We start from the raw sequence: 23765 nt of genomic DNA, 5'->3' as shown, positions 1-23765 counted from the left end.
ACCCGCTCCCGAATTCGAAATAGGTGATTTTGTTGTAATAAGAAACGTTGACACCACCGTGAACCAAAACAAAAAGTTGATTCCAAAATTTAAAGGGCCATACATTGTACATAAGATTTTACCCAACGATCGCTATTTTATTAAGGATATAGAAGGTTGTCAGATAACCCAAATTCCATACGATGGAGTTTTAGAAGCTAATAAATTAAGAAAATGGATAGAACCTTCCGAGGTTATTGAGACCAACAAAACTTAACGGCAACATTCACTTAAAATTAGATTTAATTGAGGGCAATTAAATACTCAGGATAGCCGAGTTGTAGACAAACAGAATCCGAACTGTCATGTGTAGGCATTAAACGTCAAATGACACATATGTACATACCTTTGCATTTATACAAATGTCAAAAAAGATGTGAACTGTCAACAAAAATAATAAAGAATTCAATTCACGCTGGACTGTTAATAGAAAAACACGTGAATCTGTGTCTGCTGTCCTTACGTCCTTATGTCCCTACGTTCAGCTCGCCTCCTACAATTTATTTATTTATTGATTTATTTTTTAATGTGTTTATTTATTTATTTCTTTATTTATTTATTTATTTATTTGTTTGGCATTACATCTCCTCGCAACCTCTCAACAATATATATATATTTATTTATATATATATATATATATATATATATATATATATATATATATATATATATATATATATATATATATATATATATATATATATATGCTTAAATAAATATATAAAGTAGAGAGAACCTGTTTATTCTAACTCCAAATTACAACTACTCGTAAACACGCTTCAAGCCCAGGTGGCCTGCGGGAGCCGCGTTGCGCTGACTTGCAACTGGAGACCACTGTCGTCTGGTCCCACGGTCGATTGTCACTGGAGACCGCTGTCGTAAGCGATGGACTGTGTGACTTCTCCGGGGTTTGAAGAAGGACGTCCTCGGCCTTGGCTATTCTTATGTTTTCTGCAACGATGCTTTCGTACTATCTTCTTCTGGCATAGGCACATGTAGGCTATTAGTATAATCAAGCTTGTTGTTGTTATCGAAAGACCTCCAATAATGCTTAATATCCAGTTTTTATGCTCATACTGTGACAGTTTCAAATGATCTATCATTTTTCTGTGTATCATGTTTTCTTCCTTCAGGGTCTGCAGGTTGAGTGAGAGGCTTCTGTTAACTTCCAGGTTTAGAAAAGCTCCTTGTATATCTTCTTCGGTGGATAATATTGATTTAGAAACGAATGTCCGATTGTTAAGGGTTACGCTACAATTACTAAACGTCAACAGACTGTTACCAGATATGTAGCGGTCATGCGGTTCACAATCAGAACGGAGTAAGAGCTTATATGCATTGTTGATTAACACCTTATTTTGGGCAATTAGATCGATAAGTGTGTTGTTGTCATTTGTAATGTGGCAGTGACTGACTTTCCCTTGTATAATGGAGACTGAACATTCGTCATAAATCTCTTGAAGGTACTCTTGGTACTGGACAAAATCGTTTGGTTTTGATGTGGTGTATAACTTTTCTGCTGTCTTTATGATTCTTGTAGGGATATTCACTATTCTAGTACCATTGATGATAAGCGGATGTATGGTGATTATATCGGAAACACCGGTTTCTAATTGTGGTACTTCAATGATGTACAGAAGAATGTCTTTTTTTGTTGCTATTTTTGTAGTGACGTAGGCAAGCGCTTCTTCTGGAAAGGAAGTTGATATTGCTTGTTTTTGAATTATCGATTCAATCAATAATTTTTCCTTGAATGATAGAAGTTTGTTGTATGGTAGTTTTGCTTTTGCTTTTAGTATGGCATCCTGGATTTCTAGAATTATAGAGTTGAGGCTTTCTACATTTAGAAGAAACAATATCGTTTCGTACTCTTTCATTATGATATTGTTCAGTAAGGATTGTTTCGTCATTTCTTCTATGGTATCCACCAGCTTTTGAATCCGTACGTTTAGCATGTCGTTGATTTGGACTTGTAGATTGTTAGCAGAAATGAGTTCATTCATTGATGTATTGATGAGCCGAAGATCGCCTGCGTCTGGTGAACCTGCTAGCCATTTCCATGCTGCTCCCAAGGTGTCCCAACGTTTTTTCTTATTTCGCTCTAGTGGCTTGATTTCATAAAAATTGTACATTAATGTTTCGACTCGGCGAGTGGCTATCTTGGTCAATGGTAATTTTTTATCTAAGCTTTTAGCGATATTGTTGAATTTCGTTATGCTTTCTGCTATTACTGTCAGATTAATGGGATGAACTACTTTAATAACTCCAGTTACGATTTTACATTCTTTTCTTTCAATCAAAAGTAAGGGATCATTTCCTAAGTTGCGTATTTCTAGCTTGCTTGTGGTTGCATTTGCCGTTAAAAACATGATTGTTGAAATCAGAGCTAAAATCATCTGTAAAGATACACAGTAAAATTTATAAATTAGGTATTTTTCTTGAATCTTTTTATCTTGCTTTTGTTTCGTTTTATGTCTCTAATATTTTTGAATGTTTTATCAGTTATTTGATGTGCTGTAGTTTTATGAGCTCTCGGTTGGGTTTTGGTTCTTATTTTTGGTAGTACAAACACGTCCTGATTCTCATCAATCTTAGGCGGATTTTCTTTTGTTGAATTAGATTTAATTACTCTATTATGTGACCTAAGGAGATTGTTTTTGACTTCCTCAAAAATTTTCTGCGCATTGCTTCTGATCTGTTCTGGGTTTAGTTCACTATTTTGGTTGAATATTATTTCATTAGGTGTAAATTTAGTTGCGGAATGTATCGTTTCGTTGTACAGAGTTACGGCGATTTTTACTAGCTGTTTTGTTCCTGCACGTGGAAATTTGTGCTTATTGGTATTGTACAATTCTATTATTGTTGAATGGGTTCTTTCTATCTGGCCGTTGGACTCCGATGAAGATGCGTATTCTAAAGAAGTACCTAACTGGGTTAGAAAATTTTTAAATTGAAGTGAGCGGAAAGTTGTCTCATGGTCCGTTATAATTTGACGTGGTGAACCGAAGGTGCTAAAATATTTTGTCATAGCCTTTTGTACATCTATTAGGTTTTTATGTTTAAGTGAATACATTTGGAGGAGTTTTGAAAAAGCGTCTATTACAGAGAGAAAGCTTTCGTGGTTTATTATGAAAATATCTATATGCACTCTATCTAGCGGCTTTTCTGTTATGGGCCTTGGGCTTATTTTAATGTTGTAAGGCTTTCGCTCGTATTTATGTGTATTACACACTTCGCAACTATTTGTGAATTGTTTTATGCGTTGCATTTTTGGGAAAAAGTAAGATCTTTTTAATTTAGCTTCTACCTCAGTGATTCCTCTGTGAGCACGATTGTGTTCTGTTGATATTAATAGATTTTGCCTGTTTGTTTCTATGACGTCTTCTACTAGAAAGAAGCACATTACAAAATGTCCTTTAACTTTTAAATTTCTTTTGAATGCTTCTTGAATAGTTTGTATCAACATTTCAGGTGAGAGTATTCCAGTTTGTTTTCCGTTAAGATATTTCAGTAAGTAGCCCGTTATATCCTGTATTGTGAATTCTGGTTGAATAACTATCGTTCTTTTGATGTTTCCGAAAGGGGACTCTACACTGATCGAACTAGAATGGTCAATTTTAAAAATGATTTGGTTTTTGTAGTAGTTCACTGGTCTCAGACTTGAATGAATGTTGAAATCCGACGAATCTTCCGCTGAATGAATCGTTTGTAATGAAGATGATTGTATTATCATATTCTCTGAACCGTTTGTGTTGTTGTGTGCTAAAAAAGAAGAAGGGGTATTGTTTTCTTCATGCGATGGGTTATGGTTTTCATCGAGAAGAGGATTATTGTTCTCTTCACTTTGGCTGTCCTCCGTATCTGTAATAGAAAAAATTCGATTAGTTTCGTTTTTGTTACATTCTATTTTTCTGCTCAAGGCATCTGCCACGACATTTGTCTTTCCTTCCTTGTACATGATGGGTAGTCATAATTCTCTAGTTCAATTCTCCAATTAAGAATCTTTAAATATTTGTTACAGTTTTTTATGTACTGCAATGGTTTATGGTCTGTAAAAAGGGTGAATTTGTTACCATACAGGTATGGTTTAAATTTATTGATACCCCATATTATGGCCAATGCTTCTTTTCCTATGGTACACTGGTGGATATAAAAATAGGAAAAAAAATTGTCTGTTTTTTTTTGCGTTCACTAGGTGTGTCATCGCCAACAGTTGGAGGCGTACTGAATTTGCAATAGCCGATTTTTGCCTTTTATACTCTCATTTTTGGTGCGCTAGTTATCTGCGTTTTGTGTGCCGGCAGCGTTTTGCGGCAGTATAAAAGAAGAGCCAAACCGTGTTGCGCTTCATTCTTCCATCAGTGCACTATGGGCATTTGCCGGGATGAAATTCAAAAAATCAACTTTGTAATAGCGCAATTCCAAATAATAGGTTTTAAAACTAACGGTTAAACTAAGAAGAAATACCAAATATGAGCTCTTTATCTTTTCTGGTTCTCTAAAAAAGACCTCTCAAAGTCGAGACTTAATAAAAAAACGCAGAAAAATCTTCATTTTTTTGGAAAACTTTGAACCTTTGTAACATTTTCAAATATGAACCGATTTTGATAAATTTAGACATTTTAAAAAGTATATTTAGTCAGCTAGATAAACACATAAAAGATTTTAAGTTTAGTTAATTTTATCCAAAAATATACTATCATAACTGAAGAAACTTCTTAAAAAATTTCATTATTTTAATCTTTAACTTGATGCCATTATGAAAGTGGCGTAGAGTGGCGTTGTCTCGTATATGTCACATAATAGTGTTATATATATATACTATGAATCTGTGAAGAAATATTCTGCGAAAGTTTGCGAACGCGAATTTTATTGAAGTTTTTTCACATCAACTTTTTCTAAAAACAGACACATGCGTAACTAGGCGGCTCCATAGGTGCCTATTGTAGCGTATTACGTGTATTCTACAAAAATATATTCTACGTGCTTTTGATCACTTTTAATTTCCATTACGAAGCTGTGTATCTTAGTTTCAGCTCATGCACTTATCTAATATGTAAATTTCTATTCTAACCGAGCTTTATTATTAAATATAATAAAGCAAATCAGAACCAAATACTTTTTGGTCCTGCTCTAGATTATAGACGGATGTAAGGAAAATAATTCTAAAATTATACGCATAACAGGAAAATTTTATGAATGCAGCAGCATCTATTGGCGTTTAGGGAGAAGAAACTCCCAAAAGTCATGACAAACTAAATATAAGGATAGAGGGGAGTATGCTACAAAGAATATTTTGCAAGAAAGAAAATGCATCCAGAAGGACATTTTGTATAATGAGCTGTATTCATCTGATTCGTTAACCAGTTCAATAACAGTAGCTACACGCACTAAAACAAAGGCACAGTTTAATTTTACAAATGAAGTAAATACTTTATTTGTAGTTATCGTTGAATTCTGATTTTTTCAAAAAGCTGTAAAACCAAGAACATCAGATTTTTAGTATTATTACCTCTTCTGAAGGCACTTGGAAAAGTATTGGATGAATATTGTGTGATATCAATGCTCAGGAAAATGTGTAATTCCTATTTTTTTTAAACAACAGATTTAAAATTTTAACCTCCAAAGACAAACAATATGTTCTGCTTTTCATTACTAATTTCTGAACTACTTTATTTCAATGTACCTGCTCTATCTAATTATTCAAATGCCTTTATTCAGTTCTTTAGAAATGTGAACTAGACGTCAGGAGCTTTTAATAGCATCCCCCTAAATTGTGTATGTAAATTTTTAATATTTGTACTAACTGTTAGTTAAAGTGATGAGAATCAGCTACAATTGTCCTATACAAAGCAAAAAATATTATCTTTTTCAAAATTATTATATTTTGTTCATATATTATGGAATATTACTGTCACATATGGTGACGACGCGATCGTTCGAGGATCGACAAGGAGCGTCCGTACTTCAGCTAGCGGCCGCTAGAGGTCTCGGGCTGGACGATAAACGTTCGGACTGAACGAAAGGGATCGACCGAGCGTTTGACGGATAGCCGGTGACCGCATGGACTGCGAAATAGGGCTTTCTTTTTGATCCCGGACCTGCGTGGAAGCGGACGAATTTTGGTAATGGTGTGGGGTTGCTTCTTCTGGCACGGCCCGGGTCCTTTGTTCCGTATCAACGGGACACTGAACTCGGAAGGGTATAGAAAAATACTTAGTCTTAAGATGTTGCCATACGCCTGACAAAAATTCGGAGACGAAGAGCATTACATCTTTCAGCATGATAACGACTCTAAGCACACATCGCGAACAGTTAAATGTTATTTGGCAAACCAGGATGTGCAAGTTCTACCGTGGCCTGCGTTGAGTCCTGACCTAAACCCGATTGAAAATCTGTGGTCAACTCTCAAGCGTCAGCTTAAGAACCAGCACGTTCTGCTGATTCGCTATGGAGACGCTGCAAGGCTATGTGGAAACGTATAGACAGAAGCGAATGCCGTAACCTCATCGGCGATATGGCCCTACGCTGTGAGGAAGTGATAGCGAATAACGGTCAACACATTGACAGTTAGAATATGTTTCCGCTCTGTGGAACACCGCAACACCACCTCCCAACAACCACTTAAACAGTCCTTTTCAGGGCTACCAAATATTTCCGGCAAGAACTATGTTTTTCGGTCACAGAAAAAAGTTCCTATTTTTATGTCCACCAGTGTACCACCCTTCAAACACTTCATCTTTATCGTCACAGAGCAAACGCGCTTTTTATTTAGTAAATCCTTGAAAGCGATAAAGATTGACGGGGTGGAGTGTAGGCACGTTTGCCATGCGGTTTGCCAGCGATTTGTTTATAAAGATCGGTTGTCACTTGACCATTCGCGATATTTCGGGCTGGTTATCGCACCGAGCACCAGGTGGCGTTAGACAGGATGATAACACCGACAACAGAAGATGAGGGTGGTGACAACGCTTTTTCGCATGCGATTTTATCACCTACGCAGAAAGAAAAATAAAATGAAGGCAGAATTAATCATCGGGGGCGTCCATAAATTACGTAACGCTCAAAGGAGGGGAGGGGGTTCCCTGTAGCGTTACGGTTTGTTACATAGGGGAGAGGGGGGGTTCACATTCTGTTACGTAACGTAATACAATCCTATCACTGGTCACTGACAAATGATCGCCCACCTGGGTAAGTTTTGCACTTTTATTTCTTTATAAAATACCAAAACAGAGGTTTGACAGAAAATTGCCATGAAAAAATCCACCGTGTAATACAGGTTTAAGAGCCGTGTGTCTCAGGCAGTGTTGCGAACGGTGACGTTCATCGACATAAAATTGTAGACATTCATTCGATTTGAAGCTTCCCATTCCCATCTCTCTCTGTCATTTGACATTCCCGTCAAAAAATGTCATTTGACATGAAGACATTTTCAAGATACATTCATTTGACATTCGCCAACCTGTATGAATCGTGAACTGTGTCGTATTGCAAATGGCCGTATTCATGTCAAACTACAACAGAGCGTGCGGTGAAAAGGCTTTCAATTCATTAGTTTTTGTTTGTGTCAATACAATAATCGCTCGAATCTTCATCAAAACGAAATACACGTAGCAAGTTGAGTGTAATATTAAGTGTAAAAGTGGATAATTTTGAATGTGATATAGTGATACAAAACATTAGAGCAATGGTCGAAAACATTACGGCGAGCACATCGGGAGGGAAACGAAATCTACGCAGTATACTGATCGATGACTGCGTGGCTGTGGAAAATGGACACATGGTGTGCACTATTGACAATGTCAATGGTTGCAAATACCGCCAAAAGAGCGAAAAATATGATCCGGGGAACTTCATCCGGCACATACGAACGGCTCACCCAGTGTTGGCTAAGTCATGTGGACTCATACAAGAAGAAGCTGCAGCTCCATCGAAGCAAAAAAAAATTACAAAAGTTCCAGTAATCATCGACCGACAAAAATTATTAGAAGGCATGATAAAATTGATATGCATGCATAATGTACCCATGCTCTGCGTAGAATGGGAAGGTTTGAGGATAATCCTTCAACCAATTTGTGATGCATTAAAAATTCAGCTGAATCGTCAGAACCTTGTCTGCCACCTAGGAGCTGCTGCAGGAAAAGTTAGGAGTGAAATATCCTCGGTAGTTAAAGGAAAACTACTTTGCCTCAAGATCGACAGTGCAACCCGGCTCGGACGACACATATTAGGTGTTAACATACAATTTTATGACACAATGAAAAAGGATATTGTTATTTACACCATAGGTAATATGTCTTACAAAATTACAAATTATTATCAAACGCAAAAATAATTTCAATTTCATTTATATTCTTTCAATCTTTGCACATGTTTCCAAAATGAAAATATCAATACTTCTACAGGCATGCTGGAATTAAACAATAGACACACAGGAATATTTTTGAAAAGCAAGATATTGGAAATACTCGCTCTATACCATGTTTCACTAGAGCAGATATTCACGGTAACATGCGATAACGGGGCGAACATGATAGCTGCTGTTAAGCAATTACAATCCGAACTTCAAACCCTATTCAACACACCAACGGACGACGATGGCTGCACGATTCCTGACGAACAATTGGAGTGGACTGAATCCGTAGAACGAGAATTCAGTCACACTATAACTGTAGTGAGATGTGCTGTACATACTATGCAGCTTTCAGTGAGTGATGTCATCAAGGCATACGATGTGGAACTACGCAAATGTACATTGGTGGCAAACAACTGCCGTAAAATAGCATACAAGTCTGTGTTTAGCGAAGAGTCACTTCCACCGCTATATTCCAAAACGAGATGGGGAGGCATTTTTGAAATGCTAAAATATTTTAGTGAGCGTGAGGAACTATTCAGTGACCTGGGCCAACAGTACCCGGAGCTAGGTTGTATTATTAAACTCATCATAAGGTTGGTTTTAACTATAATTTGAAATTTTATTCTACTTACAGACCTTATGGAACAATGGCAATTCATAAAAGAATATGTTGAAGCGTTTGAGCCAGTGTACATAGCAACGAAAAAGATGCAGGCTGTACATACATCATTAAATGAATTTTATTAAACGTGGATGAAGACTATCATGCAGATTAGTTTAATTCAAAACAATAGATTTGTTGAGGCTCTAACTCAAGCCCTGAAACAGCGACTTAAAGTTCTCAAAGAAAACATCGTTGTAAAAGCAGCACTACTTATAGATCCTAGGATAAATTATTTGAATTCCAGGTTTTTTGGCCCGGAAGAGAAGGAGGAAATTCGTGTAAGTGTTTCAATTCGACTTGAACACAATAATTTTTTATTATTTTGTTAAGTTTTACAAAAGTTTTACTATTTTTAATTATAGGCATTTATCATTGCCACATCAGAACGAATTCAAAAATTCAAAGCTAGACTCCAGACATCTACACAACCGTCTTTATCTACATGCAACAATAATACACAAAACAGCCCTAGCGATTTTGACATTTTCTTCACAGAATTGTATGGAGGATCGCTGCCAGCAACATGTGTAGAATCTGATCAATTATCTCCCGATAGATTTGTTCGGCAGCTTAATGCTTTAGATTTAGAAGCCCATCAAAATTCTACATTTGATGTATGGCATTACTGGATGTCGCGGAAATATACACACCCTGAACTATGCGAGATAGCCACACTACTTCTAGCAGTTCCGTCGAATCAAGTGTCGGTGGAGCGAGCTTTCAGCGCTCTTAGTTTAGTCCTTTCAGACAAACGAACAAAGCTAAACGACGATACCCTGGAAAATATTCTATTAATTAAACTTAACAAATGTACATTTGAAAAGATTCTCCCTACCCTTTATCAATGGAATGAAGAAAATTTATAGTAAGTTTTGATAGGTTTGCGTAAACTAATGAATGGCTGTGAATTGCGAAGTGTAATATTACTTGAACGTACGAAAAACTATGAACTATTATGAATGAACTATACAAACTGTAATATTACTTTACTATACTTAATACGATCACATTTTTTAAAACATACCTATTTATTTTAAGATAGATAGAAGACCGTATCTAATCTCACAATTATTTTTTTGTTCATGATATTGCTTTAAACATTCAAATAATTAGGTAAAGGCTGTGAAAATGGAACTGAGCTATTAATTAGAATCTGTACAATAATACATTAAAATATCTGTGCAAAATCTGTGATCATCGAACTGAATAACCAATTAAACTTCGTGTAATTACTTCCATTACTTTAAGTATACCTATATCTATGTAAATGCTGTGAATTATGACTTGAATTATGATTTATACTGAACTATCAACAAAAAAAAGATAACAATAGCAATGCCGTTTGGAAACCACAAAACAATGCTGTATTATTTCTAGAAAGAAATGAACGGTATAAAACGATCATCTAAGCTATTTCAATTGGGAGTTGGAAAATGATTTGCTTTCGTTTATTCTATTTAATACTCTTTGTGCCAGAAATTATTTTCATACTTGTTGAACCCAATATTCTTCTTCTTTGCACAATACAGTTATTCCGGCATATACAGGCTTTGGAGACTTTTTAGCAAGAATCACGAAGCTGAATAGTCAGACCTTGCAACGGAATGACGGTCCATGCGAGGCTTGACCCCACAACAGGCATGATGTTAAGTCGTACAAGTTAATGATGTACTCCCAAATCATTATTCAAATCTGGCATTATCACAAATCATCGACGACAGAATCTATATTAGAGTTTTTGCTGAATACATCATATTGCTGCTGTATATTGAATTGTTTTTGTCTCAGCAGAGCTGTAAATAGTGATTACAAATAGCGATTCTATTGCAAAGGTGTAGAATCCGAACTAGGCTTAAGAGGCTATAAAACATCAGTTGGTAATATTTTTACTTTTATAGGATTATTAATGTCGAAATAAAGCTGTTGGGCGATTGATTGAAACATCATTATAATAAAAAGCATAAAATAAAAAGAATTCAAAATGATTTTTTTTAAATGGTGTGAATAATGCTCACATTTCCATAGCCAAAAGTAATCAACTTCCATAACGAACGTGTAAAAATGCACTTAAATGTTCTGTTCATCAATATTAAATTTTAATAGATAAAATAAATTCATTTTAAAAAGTTACTTCACCTCAGTTCAGTTACTTCAAGATAATGTTCTTCTTCTTCTTCTTCTTTTATTTTATGAGAAAGAATGTATCCTCAAATGTTTGTTAAAACGTTTGTTTGAATCCCCATATTCAGCGATGATACACTTAATAATCCTCCGATCGTATCGACTTGTGTTGTTCAAAAAATGTCAAATGACATTCAGACTACATTGTTTACATTTCATGTCATTGCATCAGCCCTGACGGTAGCGACACGAATGAATTTCGTTTAATGACAGTCGTGTCGTGGAAGCATTGAATGTCATCAGCCAAAAATTATTTTGACCGGCTGTTTACGGTGACTGTCATGAAAAATGTCAACAGTTAACAACACTGGTCTCAGGTAAAGAATGTAGTTTTCAATCTTACCGTCAACAAAATTCAAACAGTTACATGTCATTCTACGCTAAACGCATCGACCTGTATATTCTTGTTGGTAAACAACAGTCGTGCGGTGCTGTCAATCAGGATTAGTTGGATAATTCGGCTGCCTCGATCATCGGCAGCGGTTTGGGTTGGCAGTGAGGAAATTGTGTGCTACAATAGAGCTGTCCGAGCTACATGGATACATGTACAACGTAGCGCTACTAAACGAACTGGTGAGTAGACTGCCTCCTAGTATGTTTACTAATTGGGCCGTTTTTAAACACACCAGGGACAAAGTCAACCTAACTGACTTCGGAAACTGGATAGGAGAGTTGGCCGATGCCATAGCCGGCGCAAGGGTTCACTCCTTCGGCAATGGCGAGACGGAGAGAAAGGTTGATGAACGCAGACAGCCTAAAGGGGAACCCTTCACCCACCCTCCTTTTTGTATTTGTTGATGCAAAACCAAATTAAGGGGGGGTGGGTGTTCGATCATGCGTTACGTAATTTTGGAAGATGGGTCTCCTCTAACGTTACGTTTTGTTACGATAGGGGGGGAGGGGATCGAAAAATCCAAATTTCAGCGTTACGTAATTTATGGACGGCCCCATCTGGGAATTTTGTTTTGTTTTGAAAATAGTAGCTTACCATGTATTTTATTCATTTTATTCAAAATATCCGCCCACGGCTTCTATTACGGCCTCCACCCGTCTTCAAAACCGGGAATAAGCCCTAGCGTCAGTTTCGCGGGGTAGGGCCGCGAAAACGGACCTAATTTTCGCCATCAGCTCCGCCTTGGTGTTGCTGAAGGTTTTGTTGGTCCCGTTCCACCGCGCCCCACATAAAATAATCCATTGGATCCGGGGAGCTGGGAGGCCACACATTCGGCGCGATGAAGTCGTTGAAATTGGCCGCCAACCACTTTATCGTTTTGGAGGCTGTATGGCACGGAGCGGAATCCTGCTGGAACACGTACGGTCTGCCGTTAGCCACTCTCGTGATCCAAGGCTTCACGACGGTGTCCAGTTGTCATTCAGGGCCATTTTCATCGTGGATGGTGCCACCCCCATCTCACGTGCCAACGGCCGAATTCCGATCCCCGGATTTTCCATCACACGCGCCTGGAGGTCAGCCAGGAAAGCGTCGGTCCGCACGCAATCCCGCCGCTGAGAATGTGGTTTTCGCGCTGCCACCGCTTCGTCGTCGCTGTTTTCTCCCAGCTCACTCCGAATCGCCTTCATCGTGTTCGGAGAACACTGCACGCACTGCATGATGTCGCGGTTGTCGCGTCCGGCGCGGATCATCATGATGGATGTGATCCGCTTCCACAATGCACTCTTTTTTGACATTTTTTTTATAACGGGATGTTTTTGCTGCTTGTTCCGTACACTTTTAGCTGTCGAATGACGTATTGCTTGTTTTCCTATGCCAACTCGATCACGAGTTATAAACAAAAATGTAACTGTCAAAATTATCGCCCTATACAGTGTCGGACAAATCAATAGGACCACTTCATAATTTTTTATTCACTTACCATATTTCATTACCTAAAGTGAATCAATATTTACCAAATTTGCATGAAAGTACTTTTCGGATGTTGGCTTAAAGTCTGCTTTCAAAGTTTGTTGATAAATGGTTGACAAACAAAAAAGTTATGAAAAGAAATGATAAAAAATTCAAAAATCATGCGACAAAATAATAGGACCAGTACAGAAAATTTTAATATTTTAACTATTTATCATTATTACATAACAGCTCCGGCTTTTAATTCGCGATGTGGCCAGCCCGTACATTTCCAAAACTAAAGAAAATAACAAAACAGCCTTATCCTGGGCTAACTTGGCACCATGTAATATTTGGAAGCATACCCATTGTTCCGGATGAAGGCTCGCATCCTTTTAGGCATGGATTTCACCAAATCTTTGCAAGTCGATGGCGGAATACTGTACCAAGCATTCTCTATATGCTGCCACAGTTTCTCTTTAGTTCGAGAACTCACCCATAGTCTGATAACAGCTCCACAGTATGCTTGCAAAATTCTCCTAATCGATTGCAACACTCCCCTATATGATTGCAAACATCTACAGCTTGCATGCAATATTCCCCTACCGATTTGTAACATTCCCCTAAGTGATTGAACTATTCTCTTGTATGATTCGAAACCCTGTATAGACATCGTTGGACTGCGGCTCTCCTATGTAGCAGAAGCCAACCAAGAGATTGAGCAGGCGGCAGAGAGCCTCGGATTGCAGATAAACGAGGCAAAGACCAAACTGATCGTGGCAACATCAGCGGGCCTACCAATAAATAATCAGAATCTATGTATGTGATATACAGATAGGTGAACGCACGTTTGAAGTCGTCCCATAATCCATCTATCTTGGGTCAAAGGTCCGCAACGACAACAGCATGGAAGCTGAGTTGCGCGCAAGGATGCCAACCGGTCTTTCTACAGCCTGAAAAATCAGTTCACCTCAAAGAACCAGTCGCGACGGACGAAGCTGGGGCTATATAGTGCCTATATAGTACCGGTACTCACATACGCCTCTGAGACATGGACACTGTCCAAATCTGACGAAACTCTCTTAGCCGCGTTCGAGAGGAAGATGCTCAGAAGGATACTTGGCCCCGTATGTGTGGAAGGACAATAGAGGAGCCGATATAATGACGGGCTATACGAGATGTACGGCGAACTCACTGTCGTACAGCGTATTAAGCTCACCAGGCTCCGGTGGGCTGGACATGTTGTACGCATGGAAACGGACGACCCAGCCCGTAAAATCTTTTTAGGCCGTCCACAAGGACAGAGGAGGCGTGGTAGGTCCAAATTGAGGTGGCAAGATGGCGTGGAGGCGTCCTCCATTAAAGCCGTGATAACGGACTGGAAGACGAAGGCGCGAGACCGTGAGCGGTTTCGGACACTCCTGAGGCAGGCCAAGACCGCAAAGCGGTTGTAGCGCCGGATAAGTAAGTAGGTAACTAAAAGGAGGCCTCAAACTACCAACTCTATTAAGAAGAAGGAAAAGAAGAAGAAGAATAAGAAATGATTGCGCATCGTGTATTGTTACAGTGATGCTTTCGCAATCTAGCTGTCATTTTGACGTTTTTGGGGGTAGCCCTCTCATATTACATTAATTTGTTATACAGGCTGTCTCTTATATCCCCAAATGACAATGGGAACCCCTAAAAGTTGGCCAAAAATGTCAAATTTTGACAGGATCGGATTTTGGATCGGATTGAATAGAAAATCCGAACTTCTGCCAGTGAGGCGAACCAATGAGTGAGAAGTGAAGAGTGAGTAGTGGGAGAATGTACATTCTCACGTGATAATGAAGGAAAGTGAGAAAAACGAGGTGGATTGAAAGCAACGTAAAATTGCAGGATTGCCAACCGAAAACAAAGAAAAAATATTTTGCTTCTTGGGGAATTGTACATGTGTATGTTAGGAGCCAAGTGCTGTGTGTCATCTAAGGAGTTGTTTATCAGGAAGGTGTAAGGTGGTGGAGCAGGAGCTATTGGAAGAGAAGAAGCATATGGCTGGTATTATTGAATCCGTTCGTAGCGGGAACGTACGGCGCTCACATGAAATTCTAAGGATGGCAACACATCTCATCAGCCCGGCCCTATAACGCCGCGGAGAATAACTGTAGCAACCATCTAGTACGTTAGGAAAATGAGTGTCGGGACGTACGCCGCCGCTACGAACGGATTCAATAATACCAGCCTATATATAGATTAACATCAGAAGGACTTACCTTTTTTTCTATAGAAATCGCCGTAAACCGAACCTCGTGTGATTAAATGCTAGTCCAGCATCTTGCGTGTTACACCATTCCGGATCGTGCCAGACGAGCTGCACAGAGCGATAAAAAGGAGTTTCAGTATAATTGCCCGGTGCTTTTGCAGCAGCGTAAAATTTTTAAAGGTGAGTTGATTCAGAAACTTGACGTTCGAAAGCAGCAGTTAGTGTTTTGCGTGTGTGAAATATGTATGATGATATTGTATTGTTGTTAATATGTTAATATGTTAATATCCTGTATAACACCTTTTTTTGTTATTGTTAACAATTTTAAGAAAAATGAATTCGAGTGATTATGGAGCTGATCAACGAGAAGACGATGGGGAACATATTTCATCGATAGACGATTTTGAAGATGAATTGATTGAATGTGACGGAGAAAAGGACTCATCATATTCTTCAAGCGATGTGATGGGACAATTGAAACAAATTTAAAAAAATCAAGCAGCTATCCTTGTTGAATTGCGTAGTCAGAGAGAAGAAATTTTGGAAATGAAAAATAGCCAAAACGGTATTTTAGAAAGTTTATCGAAGCAAAAGAAAAAAAATTACGCATGTTCAAGTTTTTGTTGAACAAATTAGCAACGTGGTATGTGTAGGGAAAGGTGTAGGAGCTCAATCAACAACCCGAGAAGGGTTTCAAAAACTAAAAACATAAGACGGTATGGATAATTTTAACCAAAGTTTATGAACGGAAGATAATTTCAAGGATAATATACACAAATGGCTGGATGAAAGTATAAAGAAAGCGGAAGTAAAAGACAGGATGCACGAGGCACGCGATTTGATTTTTGATCCAGAACTGTTTGCAGGTTGCAACTGGAAAGGTGGTCCTTCTTATAACCCCAAAATTCCCTTAATCACATATTCAAACATATTAGAACTGTTTAGAGCCATAGGTAGCAATTCCTTCCAACAGGCCACTGAAAAAGACGTGGAAGATTTTTTTAAACTAAAGCTTCGATATGGCAAAGATTGCCTGAATTTAAAAATTTTTAGCTTTAATCCTTCTAAAATGAATTGAATATGTGGCTAAGGAAATGGTGGGAAGATGACGAATCTTCATTCTGGCTACAATCCGCAAAGAGATTTACGATAAGCAATCAAATCACTTGACTCGTGTATCCTGTTTTTGGCTAGAATGATAAAATCATTGGCTTTTTTAAACATAATGAAAAAGAACAGAAATAGAGCTGTACAAAATTGATGTTTAATATTAGTAATGTATTATGTACAAAGTTAAAACATTACTATTTTAAAGAAGTAATTAAGCTACCTCAACTTATAATGTTTTTTGTATTAAAAATGTAATCACAATTAAGAAAAATGTTAACTATAAACTCTGTATAAATAATCGTAATATATACTGGATTCTTCTCAGAATATTTCAAACTTTTTTTTTCCAATTCACATAAACATTCCTTTTATTGAACATATATCTTACATTTTTCAATATTATTTGTAAATTTACAATATTCTTAAGGCAACTTTGAGACAGAGTATTTAGTTCTGTCTCTGGATTAAGTCCGATCTTATACCAAGTCTACTCGGTTGCCTAATATCTATAACATAACCTACTTAGCCTACTTAACCTACTTAACCTACTTAACCTACTTAACCTACTTAACTTAGTTATCCTATTTAGCCTATTTAACCTACTTACACCTCATTCTGTTAAAGTGTGTGATAATGGAGTAAAATGTAGTTTAGAACTAGTTCGTATTGTCTTAATAGCTACCATTTTACATTTAATGTCACTTATAGATATGTTTCGAAGCGTTGGTGAAGTGTCGTTTTCATATCCGATATAATTATAAATTTTATCGGATGCGCAAGGAGTTGCGAATGCCTGAAAACGCCTTTCTAAAGGATAACCATGTATAATTACAGGTCCTGACTCCTCGATGGCTTTATCGTACTTGAATATAATATTCTTTTTCTTAAGCAATACGGCCTTTTTGGACCGTTACTCCTGAATAAAAAAAAATAATATTCTTTTTAGTTAAAAAACAATAATTCCTTAACTGTTTCCTTAACAAAAAACCCTGCCTAACTTGTAAAATTGTTTCATCCTTTTTTACTTTAAGTGTAGGATACGTTATACTTTCCTGGTTACTAACAGTTTCTATATCTCGCAATAATATAATTTTTCCTAAAGCTTGATGGCAACTTCTATAACCAGATGTTACGTAGCTATATTTGATTATCTGTAGCATATTTTCACAAGCATGCGTCGAAAAAGTTATCAAAGGGTCTAATCTGTCTACCTCTTTGTATACATGAAGCAAAAGATGAACGTTACTGACAAGATGTACACGGTCATAAACAACACTGTAATCCTCTACAAATTGCTTCATATTCCTTCAATGTTCATAATGTTCCTTCATATTCCCACTGATCCTCTAATGCCCGAGACGATAACATCGTTATAGCGCAATACAATAATTTAAAATGTTCATATGCTAGTTTTCCTATTCTATCTTGCAAAACAACTATACCTGCGTAATGCAAAAAACTACCAAATTCGATACCTTTCCAAAAGTGCAAATAATTAAGGGACCTAAACTTTCTATGGATTTCTGAGGGCAATAATATGCTGATTATTAATAAAATCAGAATTTCATTTGATCAGCCATGGAGAGCTGCTGCATCGAATGAACCGCGTCCCATCTCCGTCATGTTCGTTTTGTCCTGCAATAGACACCCTGGAACACAAATTCGCTGGCTGCAGAAGAGTTGCTGATGCTTGGCAGATTCTGCACCAGCGAATGAACGTTGTAATTTCAGGGTGTCCGTCTTCGTCAACGTTATTGTTCGGTTTGTTTCGTTTGCCTGTAATAAATGATATTAGTGCAGGTAAACGCAGCTATATCCTAAGTATCCTAAGCGAACTATGTCATCCACATCATTGGAAACAATGATGCTGTGATTGACATATAAGTTCTGCGTTGTTCATTGTAAATATTAATGTTAAATAGAACCTAAGCAAGTTTTTAATAAAACATTTTATAAAAAAAATTACTTACGTTTAATAAATGCTCGTGCAGGCGAGTCAGCGATAATAACTCTAAACGAAACAGATAATTTTTTGCCATTCAGGGTCATTTTGTTATCATGTAGCCTATTAAGTTCCTCCACTAAAGGTCTCAGGAAAGGCTCAACATCGGATGGTTTTGAAGTACCGCAAAATATCCCTACCACCATAACAGGAACATTCGGCATATTGTGCAACTGCATCAGTATAGGCCACATTTGTATAGCGCTACGGTTATAAATGGGTATTCCATCCACTGAAAGATTCAGCTCAAATTCATCTTCTGATACGTCCACACCACTGGATAAAAATAAAAGAAAATGATAGTAACGTTAGAAAGGCATTACTTTATTATTTTAACAATAAATAGTTTACCGGAAATAATGCTGAAAACAACAGTCAACGCCTTGGTGCCACATTTAACCTCTACCTGGAACCTTAGTTATCTGCTGGTTGACGTTCACCGGAGCTTTCAGTAATGTCCTAACATCCTGCGGAAGAGATGAAAAAGCAGAAAGAGAAGACGCTTTTCGCAGTATTGCAAGTAAACTATTGCTTCCGCTACGAGCAACTTTATAGAGAATCAACCAAGTTCGCAAAGAGTTTCGTAGCTTCGCGCTTTCTGCATCAATTTCCAGGCTCGCCTCCTGCAAAAACTCTCCCTCCAAATACTCTTCGCCGTCGGTATCTTCGTTCTGGATGGATCCTTCATCGCTGATACGGTCGTCATCGTCGTTCATCGCCACTCTTTCTCAAGCAGTTCTTCCAGCTTTGCGGCTTTCTTATAAAGCAATCCACTTTGTTTTAATTTTTTCGGGAACATTTTTAATTATACCTAAAAAAGAAGAACAAAAAGGAAAAAAACCAACACTCCTCGGAACTTTTAATGTTCTAAACAATAGGATTTAGTTGAACGATTTTTTGAAGAGCAAAACAAATTTAATTAGCTTTGGCGCAACGTTAAATCGTTCAGCAATTGTTTTTCACTATATTAGTCCTAAAAATGTTAAATGTTCTTGGATATGAAACGTAAATTAATTCGCCGAGCGACAAGTGCAGTGTTGTGAACAATAAGTGTTTTGGCGCTTTAAACTACCGCGGCTCATTGTCTCACCTCCATCGGGTATCCACATACACCACACAACCACACACCTCACCATGCAGCACGTAGTTCAACTCACATGAGCAAGTTCGGCAGCCGATCCAAAATCCGACCTCACTATCATGTGGTACAGGGTTTTCCATTCCAATGAACAACTGTCCACAGTCTACTAGCAATCCTCGATTTGAAAAACACGATTGTCTACCACTTACAAACAAGTCAAGCCGTTTTTGGTACACTGTGCATTTCAATTTCACAATTGTCGTCTTCGAAAACACACGTCAGATGCGGCACGGGTTGTTTTGGTTTTGGCTGGAACGTGTATCACTTGAAGTTGGGAAAGCTGAGCAACATGGACATGTTAGACAGTTTTATCTATACTTTAATTTTTCAATACAATGCAGAAATTTGTACATTAATCGGTGCTTTTACTGGTGGCAAATGTAAAAAAAAAATATTACAACGTCTCAAAATAACTTAAAAACTGTAACGCTCCAAGAATAACAAAAACCAAATGATAAAACTGCCAAAAACCTTTGAAACGGTTCTGAAGCTTTATTAAGAAGAATTAAAAGGTGCTTCCATTTCATTCACTTCACTTACTTTTCACGTCCCTAACTCTTAACTGTTCCTTTGCTAACTGAATCTAGTTCCTCTCACAATCGTATTTCACCGTATTCAGTGTTACTTGGCTGTTGGTCGCTTCTGCTATTACCCTTTCTCCGTATCCCTGTCGTTTTTCAGATTTAACTTAATCTATTTTTGTCCGGCCTGTGTTGCGAATTCGTATTTCAGGAGAACGAGTGGTATCGTTGAAATAATTATATTCAGACTTAATCATATCAAATTATTCATTAATAGGCCAAAACGACCCCCTACTTGCAAAGTTATACAAAAATTAGCGAAATGTTGGCTGGAAATCACGAGATTCAACTTACGGGGAAATACGAGATACGTGGTATTTTGCGGCCGTTTTCGGTCCATATTAACCGTGTATCTCGAGGACCGCCTGTAATTGTCCCCCTTACATTTAACCGTAGTGCTTATGACAAAAAAAAACGTTGTTCTACAACCGCCTACCCGGGTAGAACCATACATTTTGTAAGGGAGATTGCAGTTTAGCGGATTCAAATGCTATTTTTTTTTATCTTCCCGTTGAATTTGCATGACATTTTGAGCAAAGCTGGAAGTTCTTGTTGTTGAAACATTTTTTCTGAAATTTTGGAAATTGGCTTACCGTATTTCTACGACCGCTTACCTGTACAGAACTATACATTTTGTGTGTGGGATTGTAGTTTTGTGGATTGTAAAGCTTTTAATATTTATTCTAGACAACATTTTAAAATGAAACTGATCATCCATTTCCGTTATGTTGTTAGGTAACGAATAAAGTATAGTATTTTTTTAATCTACTCGTTCTTCTTCAGTTTGCCAGTTTGTTTTAATGCCAGCCTATACAGGCTTTAGAGACTTATTAGGCACCATGCATCTGGATAATCAGTCCTTTGCTACGTATGTTGTGAAGTCGTGCGAGTTCATGATTCAATAACATCATGGGTTCATACCTAGAATGGAACGTCCTCTTTTCATACAGTTGCGTTATGTTGTCAGCAAACGAATGTGACGTAGTTAAAATATTCCAAATAATCTATATCCATTTTAGTTTGTATTTTAATATACGTTACATCTTTGATCGCTGTCTTGTAAATATCTTATATTTATTATAAAATAACAAAATTATTTGAACAAAACAACACAGCCCCCTTACAAAACAAAACAAAACAGCCCTTAAATTTAATTAAAAAAAAGTTGGAACATCGCGGACGGCTCCAGCTAAGAAACCCTGTGGAAAAAAACTCCATGTAATGGATGAACATGAATGCGATGGAATAGACAATAATTTATCATTTGAATAGAAAATGAAGAAGCATGTCAAAATAAAAATACGTCTCAAGTGGGATGAATTGACAACACACATCGCAAAGTGACTTGGTAAACCCTGTAAAACGCACCAAAGCCTAATCCTAACTTGACGATACATCCCGCTGCGCAAAGCGATCGAAAACTTCTAAAACTCAAACTGTAAACATATTTCACAGCCCACCCGCTGCGCAGAGCGATCGAAAACTTCTCATACTCAAACTGCCCGCTGCGCAAAGCGACGGAAGACGTTATGGCGTTCTGAGAATTTTATCATGCCTTCCTTTTCTCTCCAACGGCAAATTTGTCAAGCAGCTCGTCGAGCTACCCGTCCCTGGCTCCGCCTCGTACCCCTCGCCTGAGCGCGCTGTCGATGGTTTGAATGTGTTGGTGCGTCAGACGGCCAATCGCTGTCAGCCGTCGTCCGTGCTTTTTCCCACCATAGCGCTATCTCTTTCTCGCGTGTGGTCAATGCTCATGAGTTGCTGTGGCGCTTAAAAAACCGTTTATACACATTGCGGCGATGAAGTTGCATTTTTACAAATCAATCCAAAAAAGCGCAATAAGTTCAATTGCTGCAATATAAAAATGACTAAGGAAAAGCTAGCTAAAGCTTGAGGGTTTGCTGTGCAACGCGCAGAACCCTAATTCGCATTAACACATTCAGCCCGGCGCTGATTTTCATCAACTTTCCGTTCCACCAGCACCTAGAACGTAGGCTGGAAAATTCACTGGCAGTCCTTGGGGCCTGCCATCGATATGAACGTGTTAAGCATTAAACATAACTTTTTTTTTGCTTTTGCTTTTGCAAAGCTTTTGCTTTCGCATGTTGTAGATTACACAGATATGCTGTGCCGTCTGCGCAAGGGTATGAGCGTGCGTGTGTGTGCACAACTGTCGCCAAATGTAATTTCTTCCGGAATGTTATGATCCATCGGTCAAAGAAAGGAAGGTGTGCATGATAGTGGCGGATTAGGGGAATCGGGGTCCCTAGGCGGAATGACGAGTTGAGGCGCCTCTAAATGGTAACTGATGACAGGGAGGAGGGGGTACTGGCACACAGCTGTTGGGAAATAGAACAGTATACTTATATTACCGGCAGGGGATGGGGGGGGGCCTTCTCGGGAGATCTTCTTCGACCGCCTAGTCCGCCTAACGGTAGATCCGCCGCTGGTTCATGACGGTGTTTTTTTACTGTAGAGTGCATCCTTCCCCCTGCCTGCAGCGTATGCATCGAGCAGGAGACAGTGTGGCAGTATGCAAGTTGCCCACTGGATAGGAGCGATCCCGCGGCACCTCATTACTCACATCTGCATGCCCGGCGTGGGTTCTAACCGCGTATGAACCGTCCGCCGTAGCAAGAGCTGACTATCCGGCTACGTGGTACTCAAGTCCTGAAAAGGCCGGTATGATCGCGTAGGCCATAATGACAATAATAATAATAATAATAATAATAATAATAATAATAATAATAATAATAATAATAATAATAATAATAATAATAATAATAATAATAATAATAATAATAATAATAATAATAATAATAATAATAATAATAATAATAATAATAATAATGAGAAGAAGAATTTAACATAGCAGTCCACACTCGGGGAAGGACTGCCGGCAATCGGCGTCATGATAACGACTACTAACCAACAAGCCACCAGATTCTGGACGGACAGGTGCAGCACCATACGCGCACCGTAACAAACAAATCCAGAATCCTCTGTTGTATGGATTCAATTCAAAATGTTGTTTCCACTTGCGTCCGCTAGCTGAATTAGAAATAAATGTGCAACAAATCACACGCACGTTTGCTTAGATCGTGTGTCTTTTTAATACCCCCAACAGCAGAGCCGATCGCAAAGATGCCAATGCCAATGGTTGTGTTGTCTCTCAGGTAGCGAGATCAAAAATGCGTGGTATTTTGTAGCCGCAGCGGATGAAAATGTACGCATCAGAATCAAATAGTTTTGTGGTTTCCAAACGCACACACACACACACAAACACGCGCGCGCAAACTCACACACAAATACGCGCGTGCAAACTCGCACACACACACACACACACACACACACACACACACACACACACACACACACACACACACACACACACACACACACACACACACACACACACACACACACACACACACACACACACACACACACACACACACACACACACACACACACACACACACACACACACACACACACACACACACACACACACACACACACACACACACACACACACACACACACACACACACACACACACACACACACACACACACACACACACACACACACACACACACACAC

The 23765-nt window shown here is 38.3% G+C and overlaps 1 protein-coding gene and 2 pseudogenes across 1 annotated transcript; 1 reads left to right on the top strand and 2 right to left on the bottom strand.

The window, feature by feature from the left end:
* Window positions 1-830: 830 nt before the first annotated feature.
* Window positions 831-2055, bottom strand: LOC133393551 (uncharacterized). The gene has a single exon (XM_061658945.1). The coding sequence runs from the start codon at window positions 2040-2042 to the stop codon at window positions 900-902; it is 1143 nt and encodes a 380-aa protein (XP_061514929.1). The 5' UTR covers window positions 2043-2055; the 3' UTR covers window positions 831-899.
* Window positions 2056-7726: 5671 nt separating this feature from the next.
* LOC133391300 (uncharacterized) lies at window positions 7727-9925 on the top strand (annotated as a pseudogene).
* A 6918-nt stretch (window positions 9926-16843) lies between these two features.
* LOC133393205 (uncharacterized) lies at window positions 16844-22140 on the bottom strand (annotated as a pseudogene).
* Window positions 22141-23765: the final 1625 nt, after the last annotated feature.

Source organism: Anopheles gambiae, chromosome X, assembly GCF_943734735.2.
Source record: "Anopheles gambiae chromosome X, idAnoGambNW_F1_1, whole genome shotgun sequence".
Lineage (NCBI taxonomy): Eukaryota > Metazoa > Arthropoda > Insecta > Diptera > Culicidae > Anopheles > Anopheles gambiae.
The sequence above is the reverse complement of the archived record's forward strand: the minus strand, read 5'-3'. Positions and strand labels throughout refer to the sequence as shown.